The sequence below is a fragment of the Lycorma delicatula genome, chromosome 12 (assembly GCF_047948215.1).
Source record: "Lycorma delicatula isolate Av1 chromosome 12, ASM4794821v1, whole genome shotgun sequence".
In the NCBI taxonomy this organism is placed as follows: Eukaryota; Metazoa; Arthropoda; class Insecta; order Hemiptera; family Fulgoridae; genus Lycorma; species Lycorma delicatula.
In genome coordinates this window covers 56,447,491-56,459,264 of record NC_134466.1, presented here as the reverse complement: position 1 = coordinate 56,459,264, position 11,774 = coordinate 56,447,491, and the positions used below count along the sequence as shown (strand labels likewise).

Here is an 11,774-nt window from a genome sequence, read left to right as displayed (position 1 = left end):
ATACCTTGCAGTATCGCCTGGCTTTTTCCAAGTGTATATTCTTCTATTATGATTTTTAAATTGGGTGTTGGCAATTACTAAATTATACTTCGTGCAAAACTCTATAAGTCGGTCCCCTCTTTCATTCCTTTTGCCCAGCCCGTATTCACCCACTATATTTCCTTCCTTGCCTTTTCCAATGCTTGCATTCCAATCTCCAACTATTATTAAATTTTCATCTCCTTTTACGTGCTTAATTGCTTCATCAATCTCTTCGTATACACACTCTACCTCATCATCATCATGGGCGCTTGTAGGCATATAAACGTTAACAATCGTTGTCGGTTTAGGTTTTGATTTTATCCTTATTACAATGATTCTATCGCTATGCGTTTTGAAATACTCCACTCTCCTCCCTATCTTCTTGTTCATCACGAAACCTACTCCTGCCTGCCCATTATTTGACGCTGAGTTAATTACTCTAAAATCACCTGACCAAAAGTCGCCTTCCTCTTCCCACCGAACCTCACTAATTCCTACTATATCCACATTCACCCTATCCATTTCCCTTTTTAAATTTTCTAGCCTACCAACCTTTTTTAAGCTTCTAACATTCCACGCTCCGACTCGTAGAATGTTATTTTTTAATTTTCTGGTGACCCCTTCCTTAGTAGTCCCCACCCGGAGATCCGAACGGGGGACTATTTTACCAAGGAAGGCGCCTCCATTATTGATATGTGAAAATGCAGAGAGCCACATTTTCTTGGAAAAAAGCAGCTGTAGTTTTCCATTCCTTTCAGCTGCGCAGTACTCAGAGGACTGAGTGATGTTGATACGGCCGTTTAAGTCATTGTGACTCACGCCCCTAACAACTACTGAAAGAGCTGCTGCCCTCTTTCAGGAATCATTCCTTAGTCTGGCTCTCAACAGATACCTCTCCGATATGGTTGCACCTTCGGTCCAGCTACTCTGTATCCCTGAGCACTCAAGCCCCCTCACCAACGGCAAGGTCTCATGATTCATAGAGGAGGTCTTTATTTATATTAGGCCGCATTACTTTATCCACTCTTTATAATGTTACTCCCTTAATAAAAATATTCTACAAACGTTTGTTACGTTAATATTATCTACGTTAATATTTTTATTCTCTTTATCCTAAATTTTTTTCATATTTCACTAAGTATATTTTCCTCTTATTCATTTTCAAACCAAATTATTCGTATAGAAATAAATCCATACCATTAAAAGAACAATATCATCGTCAAATCTCAATATTTTCGTTGTTACTCTCAGATAATTACTTCAGTCTCAAATTTATCTTGTAATTTTTTTTGTTTCTTTTTACTACAAATTGAAGAGCAAACGGAATATGCTGTATCCTATAGTCATTACTTTCTGAATCAGTCCTTGTCTTTTAAAGCATTTATGATTTTTTTGTGAGGGGTTACGGACATCGACTACTTTCGTTACAAGCCCTTTTCCCATAAAAAAAAAAACAGAGAAAAGACTTTTCCATCCTGATAATAAAAAACTAACAACTATTTAGGACATTTATGAAAATAAGATGTATGAGAAAAATTAGAAATTTTTTTTTGAAAATGAGTCTTATTTGTTTAACGGCTAGGTTTTTCCTTGGTCCTTCTTTTCTTACGTCCTTCTTTTCTTCATCCTTCTGACGGCCTCCACCTCTGATGACAGGATATCTGAGACCTCGGACATGGTATCTTCATCCTTATCCGATACCAGGCATGTTCTGCGATCGGTATGAGATGATACCGATCTAGATGGTGCTATTGTCGTTATTGTCCAAGTGTCCAAACTTGAAATTACATTTTTGGGACAGCTGAAATATTCGCCCTCTCCGTAGGAAACCTTTGGATGTTTGGAGGTGCCATAGCTACAGGTTGTACAATCTTTGTATCCAAGGCCTTCTCTATCGTAATTTGAATTCAAATCTTCCAAGTTCAGAGTTCTTCCGCATACCTTTCACTTTATGACTGGTTGAAGGACTGGTGTTTCTAGCATTTTCAGATTTTTTCTTTTATATAGAACGTCAAAGGTGTCAGAATTAAAATAAAATACTTGGAATTCACAACGTGTGAATTCCGTGTGTTGTTTATGTCATTACGGGTAAAAGTAGCTTCGTATTATTAGCTTCGCTCGAAAATAGTATGAATGGAATGAGGTGATAGTTATTGTCAACAAATTAACAAAACTGAAGTCGTCTGACAAGGTCATCAAGCTGGAATTGTTGACCTTTCTGAACATTAGAATGACGCAGTTCGTGAGCATGTAAAATCCTTCATATTGTATTTTGTTGAATGTTGAGTCGTGTAGAAATTCTTCTTCTGCTCGTTGGATGACTAAGATGTACTTCCTCAAGATGTTTTCCCTTACATTACAGTGTACCGGTTGACGTTCAGATGAAAAGTGAGCGCTGAGAAATGTATCATTCTTACAAAGATGATTATTATTAGTCTAAATTTATTGTACTAAATACAACTATTTTTAGTTTTTACAATTTCATAATATTTTTTTGTTTTTTTTTTTTATTTTCATAGGCTTTATTACATTAATTTTCTAGAATTAAATTCTCTATACGTTTTTGTAATAAAATTTACACATTTATTAGTCATTTCACAAAGTTATTGTACTTAAACCTTGAAAACGTTGTTTTTCGTCATCGAATGTTTTTTTTTACGTTGGATACCATCAAGTTTTCCCTCATACAATGCCTTAAAAATTTTAATATTATTTCATTTCACAGGGGAACTGAAATCTGAGCAAAATTTTTCGTTAGTCGTAACTCCATAGGATATGTTCTTGTATTCCTTTTTTTCTTATTTCAAACTTAGAATTAGTTCCCAAATTACTTTCCTATCCTACTGATCACTCTGCATAACTGATATAAAAAACATGTATACCTCTATTTTATTACTCAAAAATTCCCTTATTTATTTTTTTATTTTATTTATACTCAAAAATCCTCGACCAAATAATTGGTATATAGTCCCTTCCATGTTATGTAAGGGAACATTCTTCTATTTTCTAAAATACATGAAATATACTATATTGAGATCTGTTAAATTGTGTTTTACGTACATACATACACGCGCGTGGCGCCCACACACACAACCAGGAAAATTACAAGACTACTGTTGATTGAGTTTTATACTTCTATATCATGATAAATTGTTTTAATACATGACGTCTGTAAATAAGGTAATGAGATTGTCGAACCAGTCTCATTACCTTATTTACAGAATTTTTTTTGAACTAAAACTTTTTATTTACAGTCCAATTATACATGGACTATATCACCTTCAAAATAGTTCCCTTGGGAAGCCCAAATGGAACCTTCAAGTGGTTTTCCTACTCTTCATACCAGTGTTTGAATACAGAAACTGGGATATCCTTCAGTTGGTCAGTTTTCTTTTATGTTTTCTGCTGTTCCATAATGGTGCCCTTTGAGGTGATTTTTAGAGTTGGGAACATGTAAAAGTCGCAGAGATTCAAGTCAGATGAATAAGGTGGTTGAGGAACTACAGGAATGTTTTACTTTACTAAAAACTCATTAATTAAGAGTGCAGCGTGACAAGGTGCATTGTCATGATGCAGCATCCAGTTGTCTTTGATGGTTGGTCTCATGTGCGTAACTCTTTTCCACAGTCTTTCAAGAATTTCTCAGAAAACATATTGATTTACAGTCTGTCCTGTAGGCAAAAACTTCTTATGGACTACGCCATTATGAGTCCACTGTATAGTGGACTGTAAATAACATTTTTTTCTGAATCAGTCTCATTACTTTATTTACAAACCTTGTAATTCATATTTTAATTGAGTAGCCTTGTAAATAAAACTTTTTTCTCTGTTTATTTTATAATAATTATAGATCGATTCTAATTCAATAATATATTCTATTATTTTATATTGAAGTAAAATCTATTATAAAGAATATTTAAAAACCTAAAACTAAGGTTTAGTTTTGGGAAGAGGTTAACGATTGGACTTTTTATTCGAAACAATTAATTGCAAGAAGGTCACAAGTCTATCTGAATTGATTTATATGATTGGGTTAGATGTTTTTAAACTAAATTTAGGGATCTATTACAATTTATTAGAATAATAGTTATCTGTAGTCTTATTTTTTTTTTTAAATCCCGGCTGAAAATATTGATTTTATAATTGTTTTTTAATAAAAATTTAAATGATAATTTATATTGTTTATTATTATTTCTTTGGTTTTTCCATGAACTTTTTAAATGTATTTTTTATACACAATTTTATTATTTACCAATAGAAATGGCCATCTAGGTTTAGATTTTTAATAGCATTTTTTTGAAGTGATTCTCAGAGCATAGTCTTGTTTTCCATTTTAGTAAAACTTATATATGAAACATCCATAGTAAAATTAGCGATTGATTGAAAATTTATAATAAAGATCTTATTAATTGTTAAAACAGATTTTTTAATTATTTCTATGAAAATATTCTATTTTCTTCTTCTTTCTTTAGAAATCACTACTGAGAAGAAAAGAATCATATAATACAGCTGTGTTATTATTAATAGAAACATTAAAAATAAATTATTTATGTAGAAACACCGATAAAGTAAGATGAAATGAAAAACTAAACAAAGTATCATCTTTGTCAGAGAAAAAATTAATCAGAAAAAATTTAGAAAAAATAAAAAAATTAAACAGTGTCAATAGACAAAAATAAAAATAAATAGATAAAGACAAGGACTGATTCAGAAAGTAATGCTTACAAGATGTAGCTTATTCCCTTTGCTTTTCAATTTGTAGTAAAACGAAACAAATAAAATTAGAAGATTTCAGGGAAAAAATGAAAACATTGAGATTCGATGACATTGTTCTTTTAATGGCATGGATTTATTTCTATATGAATAACTTGGTTTGAAAATGAATAAGAGTAAAATATGCTTAGTGAAATATGAAAAAAAAAATTAGGATAAAGAGAATTAAAATATTAAGGTAGATAAAGATAACAAAATTTTATAGAATATTTTTATTAAGGGAATAATATTATAAAGAGTGGACAAAGTAATGCAGCCTAATATAAATAATGGAAATCTTTTAATGAAAAAAAAAAAGAAATTTGTGTATCAAATACAGATCTATAAATTAAAACGAGATTCTTGAATATATTTTTATGGGGTGTTGCATTTTATGATAATGAAACATAAAAAGTAGGAAAACCAAAAAGAATTTAATATAAAATTTTGAGGGAGATCTGCTTATAAAAGTTGCAATAGATAGCAGCACTTCATAGATATTATATAAAATATTCATTTACTTAAATAGTATCAGTTATTGTATTTGGCTGGCCACATGCATGTTACTCAATTGACTCCATTTGCCTTTGCATATGGTTTGTATTGTAATCTTTTAAAAAAAGCTTTTTTTATTTTTTAATATCTATAATCTTTTAATATTTTTTGTTTAATATACAAAGTATTTTACCTACAACTGATGAAACAGGATCCCGTGAAAGTACTCTTGTAGAAAAACAAAAAAATAAGGAAAGATATTTCATAATTATGTAGTTGATTGGGTCAAGTTGATTTATATTAAATATATATATATATATAAACACACATATGCTATTCATACTCTCTTAGTTATCCCCCCATTTCATTTAAATTTAACAAAAGAAAAAAATAACTAAAGAAAACACAGAGAATGGCTCATCTCAAACTTGGTAAAAATTAATACGATAATTTATATTAAACAGAGGTTATTAGTAAATCTGATTTAATTAATGGTTACAAATAATAAATACAAGATAAAAAACATCCATATTACAACAAACTACTTAAAATATTAGCAAAAAGAACAGAAAAAAAATATATTTACAAAAATAAATAGGAATCAGTTTCAATGGCCATATAGAGAAATAAAATGACATTTGAAACCGGTTTGAAAATAAACAAAGAATGCTTTTCATAAACCATAGATATTGTCCTTGGATACTTTTGAGAAGATTTCTTGTTTAAATAGATATTTTTTTTTCTATCATAGATTAATGAGTAAAAATCATAAATGAATCATTAACTATCAAAATTCAAAGATTCATTGTGATAGAAACATATTCTTTTTTTTATAAAATATTCAAAGGTTATACCTTTAGTCTGTAAATTTATGCTGCTTACAGTGTTTTGGCAATGCTGCTAGTGATTCAGCAGAAGCATGTGGTTCAGTGAATACATTATATTGTAAATTTCTCAGGGTGCTTTGTTTTTCGCTTCGGAATTAAAATAAAAAAGTAAAATAAGAAAGAAACAGTAAAAGGATAGTTAATAGAGCAGTCTCAATTACTTTTTTATTATATTTTATTTGTTGTAAAATTACATATTTAATTTATCTTCTTTTAAATTTTTTTTTGGATAACAGCTGTAGGATATTAGGTTCTACTATTAAACAGAATCAATCATCAACAGCATTTATAACACTTAATGTATCATTAGTTTGTGTACTATCAATCTTGTGAAAAAAGGATCCCTCCACAGGATATTCCTAAAATTAAACAAAACTCAAATAAATGAAGTAATATACAAATTAATGAATTATATTTCTTATAATTTAGAGTATTGTAATATTTCTGCCATATGTTCAGGGAAAATAGGAAATAATCATTCACTTGTGAAGAAACAATACAGTAAATTAATGTTTTTGATACTAATAAAAGATTTATATTGGATTTTTTTGAAGAAAACCTTTTTATAGAATAAAAAAAATTGCAATGGCTGCAAGTTTGGACCAAAATTATAGCTGAGTTTAAACTTTATTTATCACATAAATTTTTCACCTGAACAATATACAACAGTTAAGATGGAAAAAAATTTAATTGTTTTTTAATAGCAGTGACGATTTTCATATATTGTTTGTACTATCTAAATAAAATAGTTAACGGATTGGGAATTCTTTTTTAAATTTTGTTAGACGAAATATACAATGTAAATCATTACAAGTAAAATTTTTGTTAAATGCTATTAAACGTGAGGAGAAGGATAATCAGATACCTCATTACTTACATTATGATTAATTATTTGATGTCTTAAACAGTATGTAAGACCAACACATGTAGGTTGTAAAGAATAAAAATATTGTAACTGATAACCACTGACGGTGAAGTTTAATAATTTGTATTGCCATATTTTTCTGTTTGCACCTTTAAAGGCCTGTAACTGAACAGTTTTATATATTAGAAATACATAATTAAAGGATATTTACATAAACATTAATTAAGATATTATATTAGGTACCTAAAAAAAATTAATTGTCATGGAATATATTAGATAAATATGTTTTTAAATAGTAGGGGCATTTGATGTTACCCACCATGGGTTGGTCTAGTGGTGAACTCACCATTGCAAATCAGCTGATTTTGAAGTCAAGAGTTCTAAGGTTCAAATCCTAGCAAAGGCAGTTACTTTTATGAGGATTTGAATACTAGATTATGTATAACGATGTTCTTTGGTGGTTGGGTTTCAATTAACCACACATCTCAAGAATGGTCAATCTGATACTGTACAAGACTAAACTTTATTTATATTCATACATATCATACTCATTTATCCTCTGAAGTTTAGCCTTCTTATGGTGGTTCCAGAGACTAAACAGAGAAATTTACATTTGATCTGGTAATTTAATAACTGCATATACCCAAGTTATGTCTAAATAGCACACCAACACACACAACATATATATGTATTGTGTGTTAAGTAGGGTTTGTACAGAGATAGTACAGTTACCAAACAGGATTAAAGATTCCATAGTGAAAGTATATAAACAATTTTTATATACTAATCAAATCCCAAAAATAGCAGTGATACATTAATTCAAGCCAATCCTCATAGTGTCCGTGGAATGGATCAAAGAGGCATCTAGCTGAACACTAACAATGAGAAATGATCACAGGTCAGGAAACAGTGGATTGTAGATAAGGGGCCAAATCTCCTTTTCCCCATTGACTACAAAACAAGCTCATCCAAAAGAATTCACTCTTCAAGCAGTAGTCATCTATTTAATCAATAATTTCTTCCAGAAATTTGGATAAATTTATCAGGATAGAAACAGCCCATTAATGATGAATAATTGACCACCTCAAATACAAGTATATGCTTGGAATTTAATAATTTCTGAAATATAATCATCTTAGAAATTAATAATGGATTTTTTTGAAGAAAACCTTTTATAGAATAAAAAAGAGTGTTATATACTAAGGAGTCAACTCAGGACTGGTTTGAGCTTCATGAAAAATTAGTTGCACGTCCCTTGAATTTTGTAACATGTAAAATTATGTAAACTATTCAAGTAAACCCTCAATGCATAATGATGCTACTTACATTAGACGCGATATAGAAAACGCTACTCTCATTTCCACCTCCACAGGCAATTAAATTCATAATGTGGTAGTTAAAATTGGAAGTATAATAGTGTCCAATATCTCTATAAACCACCATCTGTCTGACCCAGTAATCCAAATACAACTTCAACCTGTGTTATACGTGGGTGATTTTAAAAGCCACCACGAGCAATGAAAGTATAAGGATTGTGGTAGGGATGGGGAGGCTCTGGTGAGATGGGCTGAGGATGAGAATCTAAGTCTTGTCTTTGATGCTAAAGACCGATTTGCTTTTAAATCAGCGGCTTGGAGGCAGGAGTGTAACCCTATCTATGTTTTGCCTCAACTGATTGCAAAAGTTGGCTGCTGCTAGTCACCAGTAAAGTTCTCTGCGACTTTCCCCACTGCAAATACCGTCCAGTCATTGTAGAGGCAGGTAGCAAAATTTCACTCGTGACTTCAGTAACCCATCTTAGAATGAACTTCAAAAAGGCTAATTGGAAAAGTATTTCTAGGGATCTGGATAAATGCCTAGGCTGGATACCATCAATTAGCAAAAGCTATAGCAGATTTATAGCAGCAGTAACAAGTACCGCAAAGAAGTACATCCCTAGATGGCTTCGCAGAGATTATATCCCAGGGTGGTCCCAAAACAGCGAAATTCTCTACCGAAGCTTCCTTGAAACGGGTGATCAAGAGCTGAAAGACACTTCTCCATAACCTCAACGCTGCAAAACAACAGAAATGGTCAGAAACGGTTGAAGCCTGAACTTTCAGACCTCGAGTTGTCATGCATGGACTCTGCTACGAAAATTAGGAAGCGGTGCTCCTATTTAGAGACACAAAGCAAATGTCTCCCCAAACACCGTAGCTTCCAACATAGTGGCAACGTCCAGAGCACCAAGAGATAGGGCGCACGCAGTTGAGATAAAACGTAAACTAAAAAACTTGGAGAGAGATAGACGGGGGAACTGAGTACGCTCACCCTTTCACACTTGAAGAGATTAAGTCGGCGCACAAAAATGCCGCTCCAGGAAAAGCACCGGGATTCGATGGGATGAATCCAGAATTCCTATTAAACTGCGGAAAATATGTAAAACTTTGGCTGGCCAGATTCTTCACTAACATAATACAGACCGGTAGCGTACCCAGAGAATTCAAACAATTGAAGGTAGTAGCCATCTTAAAACCAGGGAAACCGGCAAACATATCTAAGAGTTACAGGCCTATAGCATTACTATCAGTGACATATAAATTACTGGAGAGGCTTATCTACAACAGAATCTGTCAGAGAATATTTAATGTTATGTTGATTGAACAAGCAGACTCTAGGCCAAAACGAAGTTGCACCGACCAAGTTCTCTGGTTCACAACGTATATTGAAGCGGGGTTCCAAAGAAATATTAAAACCTATGCTGCATTCATTGATTTATTAGCCACTTACGACAATGTCTGGAGAGAAGGCATGATTTGTTAGGACCTCCGTGTAATCCCATTCAAATTAACAGCTTGCCTCTTTATAAACATGTTGAACGACAAAATGTTCCAAGTTATCTTGGGATCCGATAAAAGCTCACCAAGGAAACTCACGAATGGTCTGCCACAAGGGTCGGTGCTTGTGCCTCTTCTTTTCAGCCTCGATGTTACAGACATACCGGAGACAAGATCTAAAAAGCATGGCTAGGCCGATGACTGGGTGCTAATAACAAAATGTACATCACTTGAAGAGTCGGAGGAAGTCCAGAATAACAATGTATTACTCAAAAGCCGCCGGGTTTTGACTTGCCATGTAAGACATGGTCAACATTAAGCAATACAAATTCAACATGATAAGTGCGCATATTTCCTGTATAAATGGGGTAAAACACCGACGCCCCTTTGCGAGTGTGGTGAAAATCAAACTGTTAAACACATCACAGAAGTTTGCCCTAGGATAGCCTACGAAGGGACTTCTGAAGATTTCCTGATAGCGACTCCAGAATCAATAGCTTATATTAATTTTTTAGATATTTGTTTGTAATTTTTGACTGTAATTGGTGTTGTGTCTTGGTACCATACGCTAAATAAATCTAACTAAAATGTAAAAAAAATATTAATTACTGTTTACAAAATATGTAATATTATTAGTTTCTTCTTTCTTTTCCTGTTTAGCCTCCGGTAACTACCGTTTAGATAATTCTTCAGAGGATGAATGAGAATGATATGTATAAGTGTAAATGAAGTGTAGTCTTGAACATTCTCAGTTCGACCATTCCTGAGATGTGTGTTTAATTGAAACCCAACCACCAAAGAACACCGGTATCCACGATCTAGTATTCAAATCCGTGTAAAAATAACTGGTTTTACTAGGACTTGAACGCTGTAACTCTCGACTTCCAAATCAGCTGATTTGTGAAGATGCGTTAACCACTAGACCAACCCGGTGGGTTAATATTATTAGTTTATTTACAAATAAAGTAACGACAGATGCAGTTGCATATTAAACTTTAATAAATGACTATATGAACATTATGTCAACATCACCAGATGCAAGTATATATTGCCTCAGTGTTACTGCAATTTTTTTAATAATAAATATATAAGTTTATACATGAAATATAAAGCTATTATAAAATTGTAGTTCACATCATTTTAGGTTTGAGGTGTTCTAAACTCATGTCACAAAAATTAAGGTAGGATTAAGTCGAATTTTCAATGGAAAAAGGGTGAAAAATGCAAGCTTTAGTAATCAGTGAATTCACTGATTTGGAAAAAAATTAAATGATTGACAAACATATATTAATCATTCATACTTGCATAAATTTTAATATTACTTGACTGCACAAATTGTACAGTCAAGTCAGTTAATGACTCATGTGCATAATAAAGGTACAGAAATTATATTTTTTTATCCACTTGATCAAATAAATGTTTTCTGGAAACAATATTTACAGCTTCTTTGAGCTATTGGGTGATATCAATACTCAAACGTTAGTACTCACTTGGGTGTAGCTGCTGGCTACTCGGTCACCAACCGTATTCTCTTGTTAGTATTAATTTACTGGATGGCTGAAAAGTAACTTACATCTCTCTGTAACTTTTTTAAAATTGAGATAATTGGATGCGGTTTGCGACATTTCTCCTAATACTGAAAGGCTACTTCAGTGAACGTACATTTCACAGTTTTTGATTTTTTGGGAGGCTGGGGATGGGTCAATTAAAAAATGTCAAGTGGAACCAATTGTCAGATGGATATAACATTTTAACGAGCTTGATGAGAATAGAGAAATTACACAATTAAAATTAAATTCTTGCCTTCAATAAATCAGCCAATCCAAGATTCGGCGAGCAATGTGTTTGTTTCAGATATCTAGAACTACGGTTGCACCCCTTTAATTTTTTTGTTATTTGAGGTATCCCGGTTCTGTGTTTGGAAATCTTCTCCAATAA

General features: G+C 32.2%; 1 protein-coding gene across 6 annotated transcripts in view; it reads right to left on the bottom strand.

Moving 5' to 3' along the window:
• Positions 1-6,312: 6,312 nt before the first annotated feature.
• LOC142332849 (uncharacterized) overlaps positions 6,313-11,774 on the bottom strand; it is a 65,227-nt gene continuing 59,765 nt past the window's right edge. For all 6 annotated transcript variants that reach the window (XR_012758409.1, XM_075379498.1, XM_075379500.1 and 3 more), the window contains 2 exons: positions 7,033-7,185; positions 6,313-6,514 (listed from right to left, as the gene is read on the bottom strand). Coding sequence is in view for 5 of the 6 variants with exons in the window: in XM_075379498.1 (XP_075235613.1) it covers positions 6,425-6,514; positions 7,033-7,185 (243 nt within the window). In the remaining variant the exon portion in view is untranslated. The remainder of the gene's footprint in view (positions 6,515-7,032; positions 7,186-11,774) is intronic.